The sequence below is a fragment of the Haliaeetus albicilla genome, chromosome 17 (genome assembly GCF_947461875.1).
Source record: "Haliaeetus albicilla chromosome 17, bHalAlb1.1, whole genome shotgun sequence".
NCBI lineage: Eukaryota > Metazoa > Chordata > Aves > Accipitriformes > Accipitridae > Haliaeetus > Haliaeetus albicilla.
The window spans coordinates 16651058-16678008 of NC_091499.1; the positions used below are offsets into that span (position 1 = coordinate 16651058).

Here is a 26951-nt window from a genome sequence, read left to right on the forward strand (position 1 = left end):
TCAGATAACATGCCTACATTTGCAAGCTCACCACAACAAGAATATTGCATTTTTCCACAATATCAAAGAATTAATATAACAACGTTCCTAAAGACCACAATTTCTTTTTCATATTTCAGTTACTTATCTCTCCATCAAAAAATACATCTTGAAGAGTCTTTGCAGTGAGTTGCCTTTGCATATACATTTATGAGGTTACATTTAATAACAGGTTCTATCACAGTATTTACCCACATTTCTAGGTCGCATTTTCATTTTACTCTAGAGATCTATGTTAAAATATTGTAAAAAATATTTGCTTTTAGGTTAGAATCAGGGTCTTTAGGACTACATTAAACAATTGTACTGGATAAATTTAGACAAGCTTATTCCACAAACAATCATCTTTTCATAAGACAAACAAGAAAAGCATCAAAACATTTGATCAGCCTGCTAGTAAAGAACTGTGGAACCCTGAATATCCAGTACCCAATCACCAGCTGCCACATGCTGTTTGTGTACAAATCAAATTTACATTTCTCAACACATTTAGCTAAAAGTTGATACAGCAATTAGGCAATTACTATAGGACACCAAACACTCAGTATACATTTGATACCATGCAGCTATATTTTGGGAGCCTGTTTATCTGACCAAGCACCTGACGATATTATTCCATCTAGTAACAACTAATAATCTGAGTGAAAATCAAAGACAGAAAATTCAGCTTTGCCTGAATGAGGAGGGGTAAATGTGGTAACAAGGAGGTAACTCTGCAGGGTACTTTAAGTATTCTGTCTTCCTAATAAAAGTCATAGTCAATGACTTTTGAATGAATTCCTTAAAATTCTTGGAACCTGAGAAGCAGACAGAAAGGAGAACTGGAGAACTACAGACTAAGGCCAGGCCAATGAAATCTTCCATGTTTCCCTCAGCCCATCAATCACATCCATATTCTCAGAAGCTGAACCTTCAGCTGCACAGGAAAGTTCCTCTGTTCATGATCTGGGCAGGAGCTTCCCTTTTGTTCCCAAAAAGTTTAAATTTACAGCAAGGGAGGTTGGGACCAGGTGACTCAGCCAGACAAACACACAACTGTGGGAACAGATTAGTTCAAAACATCTCAAACTTCAGCACACACATCATGAATGCTAACTTCTGCCGCTGCGGAGACAAACGCCCTTCCTGCACAATTACCTTATCCTGCACACAAGTATTACTGCACACACATTACCGTGTACAAAATGACTTTGGGAATTTTCCTTATAGGTAACACAAGGCCTCCAGCATGCCACAGACTAGAATTATCCTGTTGGAGACCCAAGTGAGACACACCACACGTACAAAAGACATGAGAAGTCTGAATCATGTTTTTCTGCATGCAGTCACGAAGTAAAGATAATATAGAAATTAGCAAGTTAACATGCCCAACAGGTGAAGAACTCCTTCCTTAAAATAATAGTAAAAAAAGATCTGCAAAGTTATCACAAGTAGAACCAAACCTCTTAATGCTCAACATACACGCATGAAGAACCTCAACGGTAAAGCCAAAAGCAGACTATCAAGACGATGGGAAAGCGGATAGGAAGGAAACCATGACTTGCTTTAAGAAAACTACAAACAAGCTCTTGGCAAATCAAGAAAAGAAATCATGCTTGTGGTACTTACCACTTGACACTGAGATAATCATCTCACGCAGGTTATTTATTGGGATTGAGTAATCTGACTCAAAAGGGTACATGGAATTTTTTACACAACAGCCTGGCTACCAGAATCGAGGCCAAACTTTCTGAAGGGCAGACTAGCGAATACAAGTTTATCCCCTTCCCAATTTCACACCGACAGTTCAAACCTCCTTTGGCAAGACCCGTCCTACTTAACAACAGTCACATCCTGCTTTTCACCAAGGATGTGCTCCTGAAAAGTGCAATGGTTAGCGATCCCACGGGCAGCAAAGTAGTTTTCCCCTATAAGAATTAATGTAACAGTGGGGACACGTGCAGGGACCTAAGAAATACACACTGGTTAGTACAGACTGGTCACACATATGATGTGATCATCACCTGAGAGATGCGATGGCTGTTAAGCTGGCTTTAAAACATCATCCACATCGTATGTGGTCTCTGGTCCCTATGTACATGCACCCACTCTGAATTCTTACAAGAAATATTGCTTTACACTAACCAAACTCAGCTGCTTCATCTGCAAGACCAAACGCCCGACAGAAACCTCCTAAGGGTAACACCCTCACTGCCTCTTTCGGGGCAGTTACACCTCCAGCGCTATCACTATCCTCCTCAAAATCAGACAAACCAATCCAAGGTGCAGGATGGAAAAACAAGGCAGTAATGACAGCTAGCAAAGCAAAAGACCAGGCGACTGGCAGCAGAGCCCGAGCAATGGCCAAAGAAGCGACAGAGCAGAGCGCTGCTGCAGCTGAGCACGGCCCCGCCGCCCAGAAAGCAAGTGCCCTCAAGCCCCTCACCTTCTCGGGCAGGCACTCTCGCGCAGGGGCTGGCAGGAGTTTTCCTGCCGAGCCCCACATCTCTCAGCACGAACCCTTCAGACAGAAAAAGGCTGCTGCGGTGGTCTACGGCCGAGCCTTTGGAGAGAGCCCCTCCTCAAAACCACCACCACAGGAAACATCCTGAGCTGTCCTCTCCCGTACGGCAGCGTCCCCTCGCTTTACTGCGAACTGACATACACAACCTCTGCCAAAATATTTCAGAAAATGAACCAAATTACTTCTAATTTCAGGGAAAATAACTGAGACTCTCAACTAAATGTTACCTCTGCCTTAGGACTTCCAGAAATGCCTGAGTGAATAACAACTGCAAGGAATCTTGATGGCAGCACATCACTTCATTCATTTTTTTAAGACTACAGCTATTACTATATGTGACTAAGGTGTCTTCGGAACGGCAAGTATATGATTTCCCTATGTAAAACTGGGTAAAAGGAGGTTCTAGTAAGACTCCTTGAAAAATAAAAAAACAACCACCAATGCTCCCCCCACCAGTAACACCGCTCAGCAACAGAGAGAAAGTTCTTCCCTCCAATTTTGGCTTCTAGCAGCAAAAATACTGCAGAAACATTGTTACTGGTTTCTTCCACCAACTATTTGAAAATATACAATTATAATTTATCACAGTCTTCATGTTAAGCCAGTCAAGTTCTGTTTCACATGTACCACACCAAAAAAGGTTTTACCATATTAGAACTACCTGTGGCAAAAAAACCCAACCAACTGAACAACAAAAACCTCAGATGAAAGCAGACAATTTTATTTCAATCTGAGTGCCGCTACTGCTACAAATATTTGTAATTACAAACACCTCATGCAAATGTAAAAGGTAATCTTGTTAAGATCATCAAAAGTAATTCAAAATCTATATAAATTCAGAATACATTTTTTTTTCCTCCCTTTGGCATTATATAGCACAAAAAGAAAGCCAAATATCAACTGTTTGGGGGGGGGGGGGGGGGGTGGCACAGTCTCTGAAAGAACTATGTCAGAAATTACTTGGCATCTGCTATTCTAATACAGTAATTAAAAAACACATCAGATGCAAAGCCAGAATTCTGTAAACTTCTATTAAACCGTTCATTTTGAAAGGTACAACAGGGCAATCAATATTGCCTATAACAAGGTAAACAAATCTACTTCATGAATTTCAAGGTATTGTACCTCAGCATTTAAAAATCAACCTACAATCGTCCCCAAAAGCAATTATTCTCACAGAAAGAAGAATGTAATACATTAATAATGCAGAAACAAAAGGTATAGTAATGGTGAAATAAAATTCTTACCTGAATCTGCTCCAGTAAATAAACTGTTAAATATGCATCCCGTCTTTTATTTTTCCCCTCCCTCCACCCCCAACGACATTTTAAGGCATCAAGATCATTTCAGTTATATACTTGTTGGGTACTATGATACTTTGAAACAACTATGTTAAAGATATGAGGGAATTTGAGAGGTTGAGAGAGATGAGATGAGATGGGATGTGTGCTTATAAACATGAGAGTAATTGGTTTAACCGGTTAAAAAAGAACACAAAATGAATTTTAGATACTTATACAGTGCTAGCTTTAGTTTTCAGGAAAAGTTTTCATACCTGTTGGCTTCCCAGAAAGCACTCATTTTCAGACTACTTCTAAGGATAAATACTTATCCTCAGTATCTTATTTTTGACAGAAAGAACACATCCTGGGACAGTACACGAACATTCAGTAACACACAGAATACGTAATATACTGTTTCTGGAAACTAAAATTGAATCCAGAGGTCTACAAAGCTATCCAAGTTGTTCACCTTTTGGTTTCTATTTTCACTTCTCCGTATGTTAGTTTTCAGTTAAATGAAATGTTACAGAAAATGTCAATTACAGAAAATGGCAGGGAATCACATGCCAAATTAGAACTAAATGGTGGCCAAATTTGTTTTATGCTTATGTCCTTCAGTTCCCTGAGCTAACTGGTGCCACTTCATGAGGAAGCAAATAGAAGAGGTCACCTCATCCTTTACAAGGTAGTTTCTGTGGCCTTTAGGAAGAACAAGATACCCGTATAGTCCCAGACAGAGATAACCACTGAAAGTCTCCAATCATTTAGTTCACAGAAATGCTTATACCTCTATGAGCAAGCTTTCTTTAGCAATCCTTCCCTCCACTTTTTCAGAGGAAAAAGGCTGAGCTTTGTAACTAACTGAACTTCCTGCAACTTCGAAAAGCACGTTATCAAGGCACAGTATTTCAAGTCCCTACACACGCCCCTACGTACGGTACCCTATATAGTACCATACAGATCAGAGAATCTCAATGTCTTCTGCATATCTATCCTCATACCACAGCTACAAAATGAGAAAGTTGCTACTACGCGAATTTTACTGATGGGAAAAGCGTGGCATACAGAAACGGTGCATCTCACAACTGGCCATTGCCCCGGTCACAGCTCAGGAGAACAAAAGCTCATAGGCTAAGTCAGTCCTCAGCTAGTGCCGTCACCACCAAGTCACGGAATCGCAGAAGAGCCGAGTGTTGGAAGGGACTTCTGGAGACTGTTTAGCCCAGCTCAGCCGGCTCCAGCTCCGCCGGCCTCTCCAGCCAGACCGAAAAAAGCCGTCAACAGATGTAGGAGCCAGTCCCTTCACACCTCCTCAACTGATGTTTGCAGAAGGGGATCACCCCCCACCCTGCCCTTCATTACCGCAATCACAAGTGTGTGTAAGGGATGCCTTCTGGATAGAGACATTAATGCAAACAATTGTCATGGATAGATTCAAAATAAACATGGCAGGAGAAACATTTTCCCGTACAGTTTAAGCTGGCATTAGAACAGAAAGCCTGTTCTCCCTTCAAGCAGCCATCAGCTATCACCTTGGAAGATACAACGTGGAAGGAAGCATGATGAAAAGGGTGAGAATCGGAATATATTTGTTAAAAATCAGCTCCCCCCTTCCTTCCTCCTGCCCCCACCCCAGTGTACTCAGATTATTGGACCACCTTTGAGATGAAGAACCGGACAGTGATCAAAATTTTGCCTCCAAAACTTTGTGACACAGGTTTAAAAACAGAAGCGGTATGAACACCGTATGAGCATCAGGTAAGAGAAGAACGAGAGTACATGGAAATGAAAGTGGAATGAACCTTATTTTGAAAGGCAGATGTAGCCTTTCAAAAGTCAAAATTCTTGCCTCCTCACAAACAGGCACAGTGTAATTTGCAAGCTGGGATTCAGGACGTACAGGGGCACCTTTCTGTTCTCCACAGCTACTTGGCAGTGCCAGGGACACAGCAGGGACTGGGACACAGCAACACGGCAATTACTGAATTAATTCAATGAAAGTAATAGTCTCTGTAGTTAATTCAATTACTGTATTTTGGGTTTGCTTCATTTGGTCAAATTACGCCCTCCCTTATGTCTGCAAATCTGTTTTACACCTTCATTCTTCCCCCTCACTCTTCACATTACAGGCTCAAATGACCAAATGCAGCTGATGAGCCTGACACGGGATCAGAAGGGCACCGTCAAGGCCCTGTATTGCATGATTATCTGTCACCGGCTCAACCTCCTAACAAGAATCCACTTTCTAGCTAAAGGTTTTCACTTTTTTTCCCACTGTTTGCTTGCAACTCTTAATCCTAAAGATTTGTACCCAAGCCAATGAAATTTCATCCAAGCTGAAAAACCTCAGACGACTCTCAGAAGTGTAACACGACCCGTAACAGGTTATTTCTGAAAACTCTGTAGAACAATTTTACGGCAGCATTAACTCTTTCATTGCTCATAGCATAAAAAAATAAGAGCTGTTACATTTACTGCTAAGATTCTTATGCCTCTTCTTGGTATCTAAAGTTTCCAGTGTCCTCTCATACAGCTGCCCAAGTTCCAAATTTGCTCTTGGTCAAAGGTATCAGAGATAAAATTTACAAATACAACACTTGCTTTAAAATGTATGCTTTGTCCATTGTAATTTGATTTAAATTTAGTTCATTTTTTATTTCAATTATAATTGTAATACAAAAACTTTAAAAACCTTTTCTTCGCACATTATAAAGAATCCAGAATGTCATGCAACATGAAATACAGAATCTTACATTAAAATTTACACCCAGCAATAAGGAGACTGTCAGTTCTCCTACTGTAACTGTGGCTTCGGTTTCTTTAAAATATGATTTTGGCTACATTATTTATATGGATGGAATACTTCATGATAAACATTACATCAAGATAATATTCATACTCAAACCATAAAGATGTGCACTGTCAATTACAGTATACAATAATACCTCCATTGTTCATTGTATTCTTCAAATGTATCAATGCCAACAAGTGTTTAAATTATGCTGTGAATACACTCTCAATGAATAAATATTAAGGAGTCACGTATCAGTAAATACCAAAACCACCATCACAAAAATCCCACAAGTATAACAGTGGTCTTGAGCTAGCAGATATTACATTTATAAAATGTTGAGATTAATTTCTTAAAGCAAGTTACAAATTATTTCAAGCATACACATAATCAAACAACCTTTAAGAATGGCACCTTTAACAATGAACTTGAAGCACTGGAAAAATGAGCTGCACTTAGTGGGGAGGAGTATAGCAATACAGGACAATTTTAACTTTTTTTTTTTTTTTTTTTTTTTTTGCTTGTTCAGCCTGGAACAAGTTACTGAAAGTCACTGGACTTTCCTTCTTGTAACAGAGAGGTTTGAATAATTCAAGGGTGTTGGAAGCTTCAATTCAGAGGTTTGAAATCTATTTTGTACACAGAAACTTGCACTCAGTAAGTCAAGGAAATAACATTATATATGGCCTTAAGAATCAGCAGGGTTAGGACCAAAGACAGTAAACACCTCCAGATGGTACAGCTATCTTCCAAAACAGCATTGCAGTGCAGTAAGTAGCAGAACACCAGAATTGTCCATTTCGCTAAAAATGTACACTTAAAAATTGGAGCTTTGATTAGAGAGACAATGGGAATATGTTTAAATACAAAACCTATTCAAAGAAAACAGCTAAAATAACAAGAAACTGTCATAAATGCTCAGATGATTACATAATATGTTGTCAATTTTATTACGCTTCCGTTTTCCTCCAAATCTGTTTTTCTGTATCTAACACATAAAAATCATTAACAGTAGTCAATCTTCTGCAGAGTATTTTCTCAGAATTCATCCATTAGTGTCACAGTAATCATATAAACAGAAAAAGTACAACAAATAAATTTAAAGTTAAAAGCAATTTTTCTCTTTTTTTTTTTTAGCATTAAAAAACCATAAAAGGCAAGAGTACTGCAAGACACAGTCTGAGTAAGGAAATCCTACCCCTGGGCAGGTACATGTGAGTTTGGTTTTATTTAATCGAAATACTATTTCTTTTATTAAAATGTTAATGCCGTACTTTATAAAGCATCATACAAAACCAGAAACAGCTTTAACACATACTGATAAAAAGGATGGAGAACGTTCATCCCACTTCCTATGTTATTTAATCACATGCCCAAATTCACAACAAAAAGAGCAAGTTGTGCTATCTACCCAGATGTGCCCTAACACAACACTGCATTTTCAACAGAGACTGACAACTGTGGAGTAGGAAAATGACCCCTTTTTCACTGGCATCACAAATAACATGCAGAGAAGGGCCCTCCTTTAGAAGTCAATTACAGCATTAAGTCCTATTTTGCTTTTCCTGTTCTCTTTAGTGTTGCCCCTTTTAAAAAATATGTTCACTTCACTTAAATCAACCTCAGTGTTTACCTTGGTCAGTCATAACAATAAATTAATCAGTTCAGTAAATTAAACAGTAAATCCCTGTTTACAAGCATAAAAGGCAGTCTCCCTCCTAATTTGATCTAATTTTACTATGCTTCAATTCCAAAGACTGCTTCTAATTGTGCAGTACAAAAAGAATATTATGATATTTCATTGGAGAACTCATTTTGGTCAACTTTACGGATTTGTTCTCTGCATATTCATTCCCTCTTCACATTTTGGCAACTACTTCAAAATCTCCAATAATATCAGAAACATATTACCCCATTTTTACATCAAGGTGGCTAACACAGGATGAACAGGGATGCCATCCTTCTGCCACAAAAAATGGCAACACACTGATAATTGGGGTAGGACCTGTACATTTGCCATTCTAGAATATGATGCGAGAAAAAAATTTAGATCAAGAGACTTGGTGCTTTATTTTGTTTGTTCTTTGGTTTATTTTTAAGAAAAAAAGCAAACCACTGATCCATTTAGGAAGATGATGGGCTAAATGGAATGAACGAATATTTCTTTTGGTTTCTTTTTTTTTTGGATTTTGAGACAGAACTTTTACAGAGGACCATAACACACACATCAGCTCTGTTCTCACCTTCTTTCTCTCTCTTAATAATCACATATTTGTTATCAGTCAGCAGTTTTCCTTAGTAGATTCACAGCCTCAGATTGTTTTCTCTGAGCAGGTCCAGTTGGCAACAATACAACATCAAGCTCTTGATTAAACATTAGCATCGTTCCATTGTTTGCCCCTTAGAAACTCCAACAATGAAGATGCAGTAGTAGCAGAAATTTCACAAAACTCAAGAACACTACTGTATTTAGTAGTGTTCTATCTGTACTATCAAGAACATACAGTTCATTGACAAGTTTCAGAGAAGTCTAAATCACTTCAGAGTATGCTTGATCAATCCATCCTGCCTTTTTTGCATCTAGATACCAGTTACTACCTAGCATCTCTGTACCAGCTGAAGAATACAGAAGGAATGGCAGCCTATTTTGTATAGAAAACCAAAGATTTGCATTAAGAGAAGCTAATGTTGAGAAAGGTAATGTTATTTCTGCAAATCTGTGACTTCTGTAACTCTAATCCTCTAATTCAAATTCTATGCTACCTTTTCATTCTTTCCCTTTTACTTTTCCACCTGTGAGGCACAACGTATATGTTAAGTGGTTTCATATTTACAAATAACACAAAAGCATCCTCACCAATTTACCTATTTAAATTTCTAGAAATTTCTCTTCCATGGTTTGTTAGGAACAGTGCCTATATGTATGTATAAAATAGAAGCACAATCTTAAGTAAGCTTGATTACGAATCAATGTTCTTGTCAGGTACAAGCAGACGCATGTCCATACACACGAAAAGCAGAAATGAATCTTCACAACGTAAGGGCTTCAAAGTCAGGAAATCTTTACCATCTACATTCAATCTAATTTCAAGCTCTGTTCAGCAAAATGATAGCTGAGAAGTGACAGTTACCAATCATTTTCAGAGTATACCTCAGCTGCTGCACTATTACAAGCATGAAGTCTCAAATTTTAGAAGTTACCTGAGTAGAATCAAGAAGATTATGATCAATCAACAGTAGAAAAAAATAAAATTATACAATCTTTACCTCTGATACAATGATCTTTCCTGGATCTGAAAAAGCCTTGTGAATTAGAGCCCACTGTCAAAATGAGGTTAGGAGATTTCTCCAAGATTTACAGAAAGACTAGTGATCTAGAAACAGAACAGATACACCCAAGCCACTGATTCAGCTGTATACAAAAGGCACTTAAAAGCAGGGCTCACCAATTTATTTTATTTTCTAGTTTGTAGAAAATAATAATTGCTCCAATACACAGAGCAACTACCATAAAGTAACAAGTTACTGAGGGGCACTGGCTTCACGGTGACTGCCTGCATACCCCACAGCAAATGCCCATCATTCCAGGTAGCCTACCCTTTAATCTGACTACCTTGCACTATGAAATCACAATTACAGATAGCTAGCTGGGACACAAACGTACATGTGATTTACCAAAAAAAGGACAACAAGATGCAACTAACTTTGTAGCACGTGTGTTAGGTGTGAACTGCTTATAAATGGAATGAGGTACTGTAACTTCAGATGACCCTTGGACATCTAGCAGACAGAACCTACTGTTCCAGCTCCAGTTCTTCTATCACACTACGTACCAACCCCACACAATCCAGTGTCACAGCCTCACTTCTGTGTATCAAAAGCATAAGCAGAAGTAACACACACAAGAAAATTCTTCTTAAAATGTTCACCTGGAGCTAAAAGCTAGAAAAAACTGCAGAGACATGTTCCCCCTGCCCCCCCCTATTTTGGAGGCCTACTAAGCAGTAGTGTTTGCAACAAGAGAAGCACAAGTATGAGAGCTTCCATGTAAACCAGAGTAGTACAGCTGTAATACATAAGTAATGTAGCTAGTGAGAAGGAATGGAATTGGTTCTGATTCAAACTGCTGAATTTACTAGGATACAACATTTTTAAAATGTAGTAAACTACAACAGTGGAGAAACCCGTAGCATGTAAAACCATTCCATCTTAGATAGGAAACGTGTCGCAGCAAACAACAACAACCCTGATTCGGGCAGTTCAGTAACTGTATAAAGAAGTAATTTTTACACTGTACATGTAAAGTATTTTAAAAAATTTGTGTTCCATGTCTCACATACTGCTATCATACAAAGTCAGTAGGAATCTAGTAATTAGCAAGGCACTCTAAAGGAAAGAATGTTGAGAATTACAGTAAGTTACTGAACATGATAATTTCCCAATTATATTGCCAAATACAGTCTGACTGGAGTACACTTCAAAACAAGAGAAAAGATTTCACATTTCTGATTTCACTACATTGCTTAAAACAGCTGGTGAAAAGTCACCAATTTTCCATGCAAGTAAAAACATGGAGGCTTTTTATTTATTTTTGTTAAATCCACAAGCTATTTAGAAAATAAAAATATCCTATGGCTTTTGAAACTATCTTTGAATTTTCTGAATTTACCTTTGAATTTGCATGCAAAATTCTAATTCACGTCTTCATTAATGGAAAAAAAAAATTACAACTTTATCAGGATTGAAAGCATTTATTGCAAAGGTTAAAAATACTTGTTCCTACCTCCACTTTTGTTCGGTAGAGAATGAGACGTTTTAGGCTGCCCACTTTGGCTATGTGGTTGAAAGCCTGAGGTGGTATTTTATCACATGATGAGAGATTTAATTCCTGAAGATTTGGACACATTTCAGTAATGACCTCCAAGCATGTTTCATTGAGGAAATGGCCACAAGACAACTCTAGACGTACTAGTTCAGAGCCACAAACTTTCAAGAACCTGCAAAAAACACATTTTAAGTGAAAAATAAACATACTTTCAGGTGAGAGTCTGAATACTGTCAAAACCTTATGCATGTAAACCAGGAAATAATTCCTTTCAACAATGAAAAGCCTACAGACCACAGCTCTTATGTCAGCTCAGTTAACTCATAGAAAACATGATTAGGTTAAAGTAAATTAATCATAACCACTCTGAAGTTACTTCTGAATCAAATCTGTACAAATCCAGAAGAGACCAAACCAATTAGGTGTTGAGTTAGAGAGCAGTATTAAAAAAACAGAGGTAGTCTGAGAATCAAGGCTGTTTCATCAACATTGACTTAATGTATATAACCTAGATATTATACTATGTTTTGTACAAAGAGATATTTGACTACATTTTAAGAAACACAGAAGGCTATATAATGCTGTACATGGCATAAGGAGGCTAATGCCACTAAAGCAGTCTTAAAAAAACTTGAAAATTAATTGCAAAAATCCTTGGGGGTGAGAACAGCATAGAGAGGGTTTTTTATTAAATTAACATCAGTCTTGAAAACTGTTTCAGTTTAGAAAGTTGGAACACGCTTCGTTCTTGCCATTTACTCTGAGACAATGAAGCAAAGTACAACACAGATAATGTTTGAAAGGGTTTTAAACGGTCCCCAAAGCCAATTTTGACAATGGCCTGCAAGTTTCCACCAATAATTTCACATTTATCTTTATCTCAGAAAAATCTGAAAATGTCAAGATGACATTAAACAAATAGTTTTAAATGGATGAACTACTCAGAAGTATTTTAACACTTTCACAAAAACATCTCATTTCTTTCATTAACAAGTAAGTCGAAATCAACACTTTGTAGCTGTTCTAGAACACAGAGATTGCTAAGGAATATTTCATATGACTTTCATTGGAATTATAAAAATTGAAGACAAAACATCCAAAATTTGGAAACTTTGATGGTCTCTGCATAAATTACACCTTCTGTCAGAGATCTTGTGTCAGAAATTCAAACTCTATTATACCTAATCCAAGCTTTAGTTAAAAACACATAAGCTTATATCCCTTTTTGTTGCAAAGATAACAAACTGTAAATAAATCACTAGGCTTGTAAGTTTGATATTTAATAGGAAAACCCCCGCCACATTTGTCATGATTTTGTTATACTTTATTTTAATAGTTTCTCCAGTAGAAAAAACTTAAGTTCCTAACCTATGGGCTGCAATGAGTTCCTCTTGTTACTTCCTACAATAATGGAGCTACTTGTGAGAGAGCATGAATTAGTTTCTCATAATAAATATTCTGATCTGCTCTATTACCAGTTCTAGCCTATAAAAACCTTCAAGCAGACAAAGTAGCTTTGGGTTCTGACACTTTCACTGCAGTTAGTTAATATTACTTCTTGGGTTTAACTGATACAATAGAAATAAATGCCAGAGAGACACAAGGCTTCTGCTTGCACAAAAACTCCCATTGCTACAACTAAACAGGTATTAACCTTCCCAAGACTTTGCTCCTGCTGAAACTTAGGATGACATAGCTGCTGGTCTTAAAAGCAGACACTTTCAGGGAGGCATTCCTCAATGACACTAACAGTAGCACGGGACTTGAAGTCCATCTTTCAAGATCCAAGTTTTCAAACCTTCTCCTTTCCTTATTTTTTCATCACTGAAGTCATACTTGCCCTTCATCATCACCTTTCTTTATTCCTTTCATCTTGCACATTACGCAGCCTTAGTTTGATTATGTAGATCCTACACAATACAGAGGGAAAAGGAGATTCCAGGGTGGCATCTCCATCCCTAGAGATTTCCAAGAGTCACCTGAAACCTTGACTGACCTGATCTAGCGTTGGGGACACTGGCACTTCAAGTGGGAGCTTGGAGTAGACGACCTTCTGAGGTCCCTAACATCCAACATTTCTATGAGCCTATGCAAACAGAAACAAAGAGAGCGTCTGAGACATGAAAGGGCAGACATAAGCCCCAGAGCCACAGGGGTCTGCCAAGTATGGCCTTCAAACCTACTCTTCCACTATTTTTGTCTAACTCTGCAATCTCCCTCTAGAATACATTTTAGCTTGTAAAATCAGAGTTTAATCAAACACCAAGGACTTATTTGCCATTTTCATGCTGGATACAGAGAATTCACCCAGACTGGTAAGCCTTCTTACGTGAGTGTCAGAGCTGAAATGACATGACAATTCACAACAATTAACATCAGGTATTCAAACATTAAAACGCTATTTTAGACTAGCAACAGACTTCAACACTGCCATGGAGAAACACAGGATGGAAATCCCCTGGAAATCAGAGTTGAGCCATATGGATTCGTTGCTGATTACCAATTAGCCAATTCCTCTATTTAATGAGTGGTTTAACAATACATTCACACAGCTTCTTTCATCAACAAATTATCAGGTTTGTTTGAATGGTGGTATTTTCCATAAAACCTTGTCAATCATCACTTATTATACCTCTAGCTTTTAATTTGCTAACGGATAAATATTTTATGAATTACTCCATTACAATAATGGATGTTAGGTTAACTGCCATATAATTTAACAGGGTTTGGCTGTTACAAATGTTGGTACAGATCAATGCTTTTCTCCTTCTAGGACTTAAAAGTTAACATTACCAAGTCAGGGAAACACTCAGTTAACCCCCTAGACTTGGAGAAGAACTCCAGGCTCACCAGCTTGAGGACTTACTACCCTCATAACATTTTATTTACATTCATTACACTTGAAACACAAAGGCAGAGTGAACACAGCAACACCAACGAGCATTGCACTTCATGGCTTTGGGACCTTTCTGGAAAAGGTTATTTAGGAGACATTAAACAGAAAGGCAAGGGCGATATGGGACATGCAGCAGGGTACAAGAACGAGCTCACAGGCATGAAGTAAAGAGATGAACAGAAACAGGAGGAGGAATTTGAGGAAGTCACCAACCAGCACAGGACAGGGAACATTAGGCAGAACTGCAGAGTTCTCTGAATGATCAAGACACCCCAGTCTGTGTTTGCACTTAACAGGCTGCTCAGGACAGAGGTTTTTGCCAACGTCTTTCTACATGGATCTCCAAAGCCATATGGCAAGGTACAACATGGGTTCTCATGCTTTCAGAACGAATGTGGCATGGCCTTCATACTTCTGAGACTTAACAGACACTGAATGCCTGGCTCTGACTTAGCTCATTTGAAAATAAAACAATCCCCCAAAAGCACCTTCTACCCAAATCAACATATCTTCACATACCGCTCCTTTAATCACTGAGGATTGACTGGTTCCTCTTAGTCTCTCCTCCTTTCTGCACAGTCATCCATCCCTTCAGTTTTCCTTTTATCATCAATATTTTATACACACAATTTCTGAAGTCATTTCCCTTCATCCCTTCATGTTTGTTACGAAATATGACTGACTAAACAACCTAGAATAACGTGAACATGTACATTTATTTTGCTAGACACTGATTGGGCCTTTCCCTCTAAATTTATCCTTGTTCTAGACTGCAGTATTTCAGGGTTTTTTTTGGCTGGGTTTTTTTGGCTGGGTTTTTTTGGGGGGGGGGGCATGGTTGTTTTTTGTTTGGGTTGGGTTTTTGCGGGGGGGGGGGGTGTTTTGGTTCAGTTTAGGGGTTTCTTGTTTGTTTGTTTTTTAATTAAAAAAAAGCTATCTCACTTTCTATCACCTTCTGCTTCCTCTCAAGAACTGCTGTTCATTTTCCCCACCTTCAGCTTCAGCTTTTGGGAATTAAGTTAGTCCTAGTGAAATCCTTCTGAAACATCAAATATATCTACTAGCAGTTACGACACCATTTGCTGATGCTGATGTTAATGTTAAACCCGTCATGATCACGGGGCCACTTAGTCTGTTAAGAACTTCCAACCTTGTAATTCATGTCTGTATCATAAGCATATCCCATGAGCCAAAGAACATCCAAAATTAAAATATCAAGATACAAGAGATAGCACCCTTCACGTCAGAACTGGCTCCATAAGACCTCCCAAACAAAATTCACAAAATACCTTTAGACATATGCTTATGAGGCAACTGAACACATCACATTTGATCCAATGGTTTCTAATGGAACTGCACTGGATCCAAAACCTACACTTCACTGTTAGCATAATGATCCCCACTTACTCAATATCCCACGGTTCAAAGTTACTGAAAACTCTACAACAAACAGGGATCACAGTTCAGTTCTCTCTCATCTACTCATCCCTCCTAAACACAAATAGCTACCTAGTTTTATGTTCCTTTAGTACAATTATCCCAACAGGTTTCAATCATGCTGATTTTACCAAATCTATTTTCAATGAAAATCTTAGGTACTAATTTTTTAGTTACTGACATATAAACCACTGCATTTGGTGTTCAAGGCGGGGGGGGGGGGGGGGGGGGAACAACTTCCACTCATGAACAACATAAGGTTGGATAGATTTTTTTTTTTTTTTTCCTTTAGCACTTTCCCTTGTAGTGTTGCCTTATGCTAGCATCCAGATCAGGGATGTTACCTCCATTACTTGACAGATATAACATTGCCCCATTTGCCTAGTCTTCCTTGGTATCTCCCTCCTAGAACCAGTTTTTCATGAAAACACCCGTTTCAGTTTGCTTCAAGCCAACTACACGCTCCCTCTAGCTACTCAGGTCTCCTGCTTTTCGGAGCCTGCCACCAGACAAGAATACTGCCAAAAAAACACTTGGATTTTATTCTTCCTCATTTCACTACTAAGATCTTGAGGTCTTCTCTTTATTACTGTAGTTCTATCTATATGATTACTCGCACAAACTCAGCAGAGCACTTCATAATCTCAACCTGTGTTGCAGTTACAGTCTTGCATTTAATCCAATGACTTGTGGAATTGCATTTTAATATACTTAAAGTCATGTTCAGATATTTTTACATTCACGGTGATGCTTTTCCTTTCAGGACTGCTGTGTTACACAACAGCAGCAGCATCTAGTACAGATAATTGTAATAAAAGTGTTAAGATTGGCATGACTGGAGAACAAATGGGTACATACAGGTGTAGAAGCATGAGAAAGAACAAATGGCAATGCAAGGGCTGGTAGAGCGGTGTGTGTTGGTGGAAGTCAGATTAGCAGGTCATCAAGATCCTTGAACATATATATGTGCAGTTTCTCAGGACACGCAGATTAGGAGATGAAGGACAGAGATGGCACAGGATAGTGAGACTACACGCTAGACAAATTGCTTTGGACACACGTCTCAGTCGCCTTGGTGCATGCCAGTATGCATGCTTGAGAGTGAGACAGAGTAAAATAATTTTGTTTTTAAAATGAAGCCACCTTCCCTTCCTCTAAGCTATTCTAATTGTTACAGTGTTATTTTCTCCTCTAGCATATATTACACTTTTTTTTGGTCAGCAAAGCTTAAAACGTTGCATTCAAGTAAGGAGAATATTAAGTCTCCAATCTTGTGCTTTTCTCAACACAGATTAAACTATTTCAGTAGAAACATGCAAAACAAACATTATTACTTAATCTCGATTACAGCAACCCTAGGTATTTATTAAAAAATGTGGAAATTAAAGCAAGAGACAGACATGATTTTTAAATTGAGAATACCCGTAAAATCACACATTACTCGAACTTTCTGTGACTATTTGATGTATGTTTCAGTAATTTCTATGACCTTCCTGCTCGTTTGATTCATAGCAAAGCCTCATCAAGTTAAACACTGTCAAAATACACCTCTATTAAACAGCAACTAAAGCCTTCAAACGTTAACAACAACAAAATCGTTAAAAGAAATATTCCTGGATGTGCTTGACATGCAAACACTGCCTCACTAACCTGAAAATAAAACACTATTAATTCATTTTCACAGTATAAAATGTTAGAAGTAAATAAAAATCCTAATACCTCAGATAGTTAAAGCAAAAGAGTTTCAACAAGCTAATGACATTACCAGTGATACAAAGAAATCTCCATGCAGAACTCTGTTTTTAAATTGTCATTGTCCTTGAGCTGTTTAAACCTCAGAGCATTTATTCAGCTTCTCGATATTTAGTATACCTCCAATCAACTTGCCTCACTCTTCCTACATAGGTCTTACCCTCCCATGCTGATATTCCCCTGGCGTGAAGAAATTCACCATACCTCTAACGCCAAGAGAAATGCAGCGCTGCTTATGTAATGCTTGCTGTGAAATCTTTGCTTATTCCCTGTCACTTTGCATTCCAGACACTTGAGACTGCTCAGATACTCATTTCATTTGTCTTTCACTTTTCCGTATACTTTTAGTTCAATCTAAATGATAAAGTTTAGTTAATTTCTATTATATGCTGAAATGAAAAATTTATGATACTCATTTTTAGCCCTAAGGAGTAGACATTATCAATAAGTTAAAATACCTTCAGCTTTGCCTCAGGATGTTCATATGCCCGAAGCATTTTATCTTCTCATGATAATACAGTATTTGCTTCAGTCACATTTCTTAAAATTACTCTTTTAAAAAATTTTCTAGTTTATTTTTGCAAGAAAACATATATTTTCAATTATTTCTTACCATCATGTCTGCATGAACCTTTTAAAGCAACACACAAATTTACACAAGCTACTTCTTTTAAGACTGTCATAAGAAACCACAGATAAAAACATTTTTTAAAGATATTTGCCAAAATAAAATTTGAGCAAGAATAGCATTTAAAGGTGCCCTGGCTTGCAAAAATCATAACCTAAATTGTATAGTTGTACCAATGAAACTAACTCTACCAGTTTTGAATTCGACGGTGCCAACTGTAACACCAAATGCTGAGAAAAGTGCAAAAATAAAGAAAACAACATAAAAAACAGGCCCTGTAAAAGTGAAATACTGTTATCTATGAGGATAAGGTATTTTGGTTTTAGCATTTTGCCCTTTCTATACTGCAGCAATTTGTAGTGTTTGTGAAGTTATTTACAAATTTCATTTAGCAAATAATGTTTTTTCTCCTTGAATTGACAAATGTAGGTTGGCCTTCTAAAAAACAGCATAACAGAGTCCTTCAAATTGTTACTACTTCTAGGCAGAATTCTCTACACCTCCAAGTAGTTGGCTTGACAGCCATTCCTGGTTGCTTATGCAGCAACTTACCACAAAATTTATAAACCTGAAGTACTGGAACAAGCAATTTAGGCTCGTTTCAACTCAATCTCAAGTTACAAGAAGACTTTTTCACCAATTAAATCCAAAATAAAAGATGCAGCTTGGTACTCTATAGGCACACCTCATTGCCTTATTTTAAAATTTCCTTTGCAGAAAGAAATAGAGAATACCAAGACCAGACAGGGAGCCAAAGAGAGCAGGATAAAGAGAAGCCAACAAACTGATTCAGAAATGTTCACACAGTAGGCAGCAAGAGAAGATTTTACACTAATAAATGTAGTGATACACGTCTTCTACTGTTATGTATAGAGACATACAGAAATATGTAAGTATTTCATTTCTGCAAAGAACAATTACAGTCTGAAAATCTGATTAAGTTTTTAGTAATAGTTAACATCAGCAGGTAACTGATAAGAGCAGCAATGCACTCTCCCCAGCCAACTGAGAACCTCCTCTGCAATACTCATATTCTGAAGAATAAACTGGAAAGAAAATTTAAGTGTGAAACAGAATTCCTAGAAAAATCAAAGTTCTTTGGAAACTCTGTTTTGCATAATATCTCCCAAAAGTCAGGCTGAGTGAGGAATATCTAGAAGTTCAAAAGGAAAAATTGTGGGAGTTCATGACTACGTGTCCTGGATGCTGCAACATCCACGTCGTGGTGGTGGTATCGTAATGACAGCCAGGGCAACAGAACTAAAACATTAATTGACAGATTGCTCCTTTGAGGAACAGTATCTCTTACCAGGAAGCTACTTTTTTTGAAGAAAGTTACATTAATGCTTTTGAAAAGTAAGTGTTGTTCTAGTAAGTCTCCTTTATTAATAGATACTTCCACAGCAAATGAGCAGCAAATTTTCCTTTCCTGGATGCCAGCAAATCTGACAAACATGCTGATGAAGAATGTCAAAAGGAAAATTTGGGTTTGGAAATTTTACTAGAAAAGACACTTGTACAGAACTGAGTTGCAAAATTATTTCTGTATGAGGTAAAAGAAAACTTTCAAAATGAGACCTAATTACAGTGGAGAATTTTTGATTCAGAAGTGAAAATTCTGAGCAGAAGTCACACCTGAAAATTATTTACCTTACAACTTTGTTTCAAAAATTTACGATTGAACTGCATCTCCCATTCCCAGACTGCATGTATCTCTTCCAAGAAATACTTTTTCCTAGAAATACAGATAACTTCACAATTGTATCAATGTCCAAGAACACTTTCCCCCTTGTTACAAATAAATATCACCTGTTATAATGAATATAAATTGACCATGCTTATTCACAATTATTAATAGTCAAACAATGAATATTTATTATTTTAGAAATGCTGACTATACATAAGTGCTGCTACTAGTTCAGCACTGAAGTAAAAAAAAAAGTCATTAACAATAAAGCCATTTTCAACTAAGTGGAAGTCAGAAATGCCAGAACTGCAAAGTTTGTAATTCTCTGAATTTAGACATTCATTTCTTTCAGGACTACAAAAATTTTTAGCAGTACTGCACGTTCAAAAAAAATCATGAAAAATGCACATACTTTTAAGTTTTCAAATTACAGATTTAATAGCTAAGCATCAGAAAGCAAGCACTTCATATTTCAGAGTTCAATTCTCAATTAAAGCTTGCATATTTATCCTCTGCCTAATGTACCCAATATGAAATCCAAATTTAGAAGAAATGTTTGTATCCCATTCAACAACTGGCTGATGTTTATCTCCTTTTTCTACCAACAAGCACAAAAGAGCATAGGGCTCCTGGATTATACTGGAAGGTCAGGAAAAAAGGAAGCAACATTCTCATCTTGACAAAATATTTCTTTAAATTATTTTACTTCCCCAGGGAAGGCACCCAGGCACCAAAGGAAAGAAAATGTTCAAATACTTGATTTAACCTTTTCATTCAGAAAACAAATGAGAGTTAAGACAATTTTTTTTAGATATATTAAACATTTCTGTTTCTTATCAGTCAAGTTCTGCTTTCACCTGCCATTGCTGATTACCTCTTAGTTGAAGCAGCAATTTTTTGCTTAAATGAAATGCATTGATAGATGCTGTTTAACTAATGCAAACAAGCAAAGAAGCAAGAAATGATATGTTAAGGAAGCAGAGAACACGGCTGTTATACAGAGAAGAATCCCTGTGAATTTGCTATTTTAATGACCTACAGCACAGTCGTATTTTCAGCTCAGTGGAAGATGCACATGCAAACCCCCTGTTTCCCAACAGGGCTAATGTTTTAAATCATTTTTATGAAAATATTTGCATTTACATTGCACTCCAGTGATTACTTAGGGCCCATACCTTGTAAGCATGCACTGTAATCAGTTTATTACTGCAGCCATTCTAATACAGTCCTACTGATGACTCATTTGTACAAAGAACAATCGCAAACATTTTTTCCGTGAGACAGACTTTTGACAGCTTGGTTCTAGTGGAGTCTTTTGGAAGCCCAGGAGAAAGCAAAACACTGCTCCCCCTGGAAGAAGCCTTTCAGTCACAGGCAGTTTGGCACACGCAGACTACATATTGAAATGGACTTCCACTGCTATATCTAGTATGTCTTACTGTTTTAGCTGTTGTTTTTTTCTACATCATAACAATCACACCCTCTATAGCAAATCAAAGACATTTCTTGTCTTTTAAAAAGGTTCCAAATACTTAGTGAAACTACTGTGCAGCAGCTCTGCAAACAGAGCTTGTCAAAATCCTTCTGTACATTTAGCACTGACCTGCTAAATCCAGAAACAGAGATGGCTCCCCTGTTTCCAGTCCAAGATAAATTCAGCCACTGGATGAGAGTGCAGCGAGACTGTAGGTATTCCAGAGATGTGTCATTAATCCTTGCCCAGTAAGGTTGTAAACTGAGATGAATGTACTGTAGAGGATCACAGCAATGTTGATATAGCAGCTTACAAGTTTGCGCTAGTCTACACAGGTCTGGTACTGTAAGGTGACTCAAAATCAACTGGATGAGCTATATTAAAAACAGAAAAAAAGTCACAGATGGTCATATAGCACTTGAAGTGTTAAGGGAAGACTGCAAAAGAATAAGAAAAGATGTTCTAACTTCAAAGAAAAGTAAATCCTTTTACTTAAAAGTAACTTTGCAAATAAATCATTGATTAACTATTAAATAGGACTGCACTGCCTTCTCAATTTGACAACATATTAAACAAGAAAGGAAAAAACAGATCAGCATATGAAAGTGACAGGAAGCTTTCAAATTAGAAGTTTCTTTACCCATGCTAATTTAAACAGTGATATATATGTAAACACTATGTTTACATATTTCCCTTCACAATGTCTGCACTGCCATTGATCAGAACACTGAATTGGCATCCTCTTTCTTCTCTAGATTTGGTTTTTAAGATGGTAGCATATTTGCAGAGTACATGGAAAAAAACATACTACGTCCCAGTTTCCCCACACCTTGAACTGATTTTAGATTTACTCCTCTGCTCCCGGCTTTAAAAATCGGTGTTTTGTCTTCTACCTTATAACCTTTCCCATCCATGCCAGACTATGCAACTAGGTAAAAAATTCAACATATTCACATCTTCTCTGACAAAGTAATCTCTTCCTTGCTGTAATACTTTTGAGAGCACTTCTGTTCTATGCCAGAATCAAATCGGAAAGGCAAAACCCCTTTTTACCTTTATCAGATTGAATCATCTCAGCTTCAGAATAATCACCAGCCCTTCTGACTAGCAGCACTACACATATTTTTGTAATGACTTATCTCACACTCAGAAATTAAAAAATATCCCATCTCCTATTATGGTCTGTTTTCCTTTCTAAAGGAAAATGAACACACACAGACACATAAATACTTGCTTTAGGAAATAACAAAAATGCTCGACAACAAAAAATAGTCTCCTTTAGCTTAGAAACTGAGAGAAAATACACTTGAAAAATGAAATCTAAAAAAAAATCAATGTTTACTTTACCAGGGCTGGTTTTAACAGCTGTTAAGTACCTGCACTCAAGTTATGTAACTAAAATTGACTAAGTGTTTTCAAGCAGAGTGGGAAACAGTAACTCACTGAAATGAATCAGTGTCTATGAAAAAAAAAAAAAACACCAAAACCAAAACAAGACAAAAAAACAACAAAAACCCACAAATCAGCTTAAACTGAAGAGAGTCCTGTGGCCCTTTCAAAATACCTTAATGTCTTATATTTCATTTTAATGTCTTATAATGATTCATAAGACAAAACCGCCAAAAATCAGAATAAAAGGCTTGACATAATGAAAATGAAGCTTTTTGTGAGATCCAAACAGATTGTACTTCCAAAGTACCAGTTTATTATGCAGCTAGCTTCCACCCCCCCTCCTCCACCCTTCATTTTTGGAAGAGAAGAAATAAGAAAACAATCCAACTTCCTGCAAAATGAAAAATGTTACTTCCTACTCAGCTCCAGATTTAGTATTTGGATTTCAAACACGATCGACGACTCTTCAAAAAATTTAACTTCAGCTCCAGTGCCAAAATACAGCGTTTGCATATACTCCAGTTTCTCTCAAGCTCGATTTCAAGCCTTCCCTCTTCCCTTCTCCTCGCTCCTCCTTTCCCCTAAACACAGCCCAAGCTTTTTGTCCCTGCAGGTGCCTAGAACTCTCACCTCAGCTTGATGCAGAGGATCTGCATAGACATTTCAGTGTGACAGCAATACATATATAAAATATATACACATACATAATAACTGCAGTTAATATATTATAACCAACAAAGTTCACTCCCAACTGACATTTATGTTGTCGGCATTTTGGTATCTAAGAAAGTAAAATAACTAGGAGCTAACATAGATATAATCCCAAGTTAATATCTTGATTTTTGCTTGGCTCAGACCCATACTTAAGCTTAAAAGTTGCTTAACACAGTTTTGTTTGTCATTCTAATAGTAGATACCTAAACATATACCTATTTTTCTAAGACCATCAATTCACTTTAAATAATTTTCAATATTCTGAAAGACAGCTTCAGACTATTTTGCAATCTTTAGATATTCCACACTCTGTAAGCCACCTAAATATCTATTTTATGAATGTCTTTTCCCTCAGATTTTTCCATGCTTATTAATAAGTTTTCCAGAGCAGAGAGGTCAGCAATAAAGGCTGCAATAAAGTTAGCTGAATTTATGTCTAAAATTAATGTGGCATAATAATGTCTGATAAAAACAAAGTAACACAAATTTCGTTCAATAGAAAAAAGAAGTTATTTTGTAATTTCTGAGCAGTAAAGATAATGGTGAATGAAACTATAAATGCCTCGCCAATGTCCCTTTACACCTACTGATGACTTCAATAAGTATTTCATAACATACAGGATGTTGCAATCTTTCCACACCTGAGATGAAATCTCACAATATGAATGTCTTAATCAGAAAAGATCATCCTTCTTTATTTTTTACTGAAATTATGCTACTTCATAATATCTAGAATGAAAAAATACAACAAAATGTCACTACTATGACATGAAGATATGAGGTACTTTTCTTCTGGCTTTTGATTAAACAAAGATAACAGGTTCCAAACCTCCAGGCTAATAACCATTAATCGTCATTAGTCTGGAGTCTGATGTCTGTCAGAAACTTGCTTTTTTTGTATGTGTAACCTAGCATAAAGTACAGTTTGATACCATAATAAGTATGTGACATGATGTGCTGTATTGTGCTACGCTGTGTTCACGGTGATTCGAAGAATGCTGCAGAATTGAGTATCTGCTTTGAAAACTAATTTCATAACACAGTTTCTCGCAAACAACTGGTTTTACTCTGCATTTATGAAAAATTATGACAACCATTATTGTTTTACACTTTCTTTTAAATCAATCAAGAATAACCAAAAATTATTGGAAAAACAATACAAAGGAGTATAAAGAGGAAAACATAATATAATTTATACAACACTGATTACCTTTTTAGGCTATGATGGACAAAAAGTACAGAAGTACTTTCTCTCCCATTTCCAAGGCAAACATGGCACATGCCAGCTTTAGAGATGTGGTGAGAGCAACACCCACTACAGTGAAAACCTCCAAAAACTGGAGGTTTCCAAATCATGATTCTCCACAACAATTCAACAAACAGCAGTATACAAATCCATTGTGTGCTGCTTGAGCACAAAATAGATCCTGATCCGTGTGTGTTTTATCATCATAGTCCCCAACTGCAGCATCTTACATATATGCATGTATTTTGAATTACCAGTTAAAAAATATAACATCTTAAAAAACCAGACATCTCACCCAGTGCAACGTTCACTTATAAGCTCAGACAGGATCTCCACCAAACTCTTCAATACATGGGGTAAAACTTTACCAACGGTGTAGCTCCTAATAGTACTTACCTACCCAAAAGTTTCTCCAGCTTTTTTAAGCTTTTTTGCTGAATAACAGCAAGCAATAACCATTTGTACCCAATAAAACGCTTTCTGTGAGTAGAGCACAATAATGCAGAACTTGATTTGGTCAGAAAGTAATGCTTGGATGCTGGTCAAACCTAGAATATCTGCACTTTCTACACATTTCCTCTTTCGTTCTTCAATGTGAGTCCCTCCAATATGAAAATACATACAGTGTTATGTTTTGGGTTCAGTATGAGAAGAATGTTGATAACACACGGATGTTTTCAGTTGTCACTCAGTAGTGTTTAGAATAAGTCAAGGATTTTTCAGCTTCTGATGCCCAGCCAGCACGAAGGCTGGAGGAACACAAGAATTTGGGAGGGGAAACAGCCAGGGCAGCTGACCCAAACTGGCCAAAGGGGTATTCCAGACCATGGGACATCACATCTAGTTTAGGAACTGGGGGGAGTGGGGGCAGGGGATCTCCGCTGGGGGACTAGCTGGGTGTCGATCAGCAGGTGGTGAGCAATTGCACTGTACATCATTTGTACATTCTAATCCTTTTATTATTGCTGTTGTCATTTTATTAGTGTTATCATTATCATTATTAGTTTCTTCTTTTCTGTTCTATTAAACCGTTCTTATCTCATCCCAGGAGTTTTGCTTCTTTTCCTGATTTTCTCTCCCATCCCACTGGGTGGGGGGGAAGTGAGTGAGCGGCTGCGTGGTGCTTAGTTGCTGGCTGGGGTTAAACCACGACAAAGGCAAAGAGAGAAGGCAGAAAGGAGAAGATGGTATTCTAGGGCTTTTGACATTCCTCAACATGGTTTAAGAAAACACGGTCCTTAGTTGCACGATCCTATAGCTTGAACCAGCAAATGCATACACATTTAATAGTACACATGAACACATGAAAAGTGGATCTTGCAACTGTTTCACAAAACCAGAATAATTTAAGTCTCTCCTTTATTCTACTCCCATAACATGCTTTGGCGGAGAGGGCTTTACATCACCAGGCTATAGGCTCTGATCCTCTCAGCAATGAAAGGCTGTAAAGGTTCTAAGCTCCTTCTTGATTCAAAGAACAGAAAAGGATCTTACTGACAGACTGCACAATCAAATAATCGAGACTCCAGGAGGACTAAAGCTGGAGAGATCTTCTCCACATGCCGTTGCTCACAGCCTAGTCTGCTATAGCAACTGGCAGTATATTGGCCATTAACTGAAGGGAAGAATCTTGTGCCATATGGTTATTAGCTGTTAAGAGAGCTTCTAAGACCCTCATGAGCTTCTCTTTAGAAAGCGAGGCATAAAATTTTGCAGATTATCTGAAAGCCTACAAAAATTTGTTCTGGAAAGATGCAAGAAGTTTACTGTTGAGGGAAAAAAAGTGTGTGACACTTAAAAATGCTCCTGCTTATTTCTCCGACTCTTCCATCTAAGTATCATCTAAGGGATGCAGATCTTCCATTCAAGACCCATTTTCCTGGAACATAGGTGCCAAATCCACATTTAGCGGTGAAATTCACTTCCCCAGTAGACGTGAACAGCTCATAAATCTTGTAGGCAGCTTTAGGAAAATTTGGCTTCAAGGAATGACAAAGATGTCATTTGTATCTTTTTATATCAAAATTTATATAAAAAATATCTTTTGGACTGCAGCATGCAGGATTTCTCCTGACTCTCCTCTCTGGAGAACAAAAGTTACGTTCTTGGTACCTGGCACATCTTGGTGAGTCTCAAACTTCACAACAGGTATGCTGTGGCAAGTATTCTTCACCTTTCTCAAAGGCTTTTAACTTGTTCAGGCCTTCAGGTCTCAAGCATTCCTGCAAAGCCAACTAAGACTAAGGCCTTACTCCTTCCACTTTACAACCAGCACAAGTTAGTC

At 37.5% G+C, this 26951-nt stretch overlaps 1 protein-coding gene across 3 annotated transcripts in view; it reads right to left on the reverse strand.

The window, feature by feature from the left end:
• Positions 1–26951, reverse strand: part of FBXL4 (F-box and leucine rich repeat protein 4) — a 70699-nt gene that overhangs the window by 24182 nt on the left and 19566 nt on the right. For all 3 annotated transcript variants that reach the window (XM_069804915.1, XM_069804913.1, XM_069804916.1), the window contains exons 5-6: positions 21445–21689; positions 11400–11613 (exon numbers count right to left, since the gene is read on the reverse strand). In XM_069804915.1, the coding sequence (XP_069661016.1) occupies positions 11400–11613; positions 21445–21689 (459 nt within the window). The remainder of the gene's footprint in view (positions 1–11399; positions 11614–21444; positions 21690–26951) is intronic.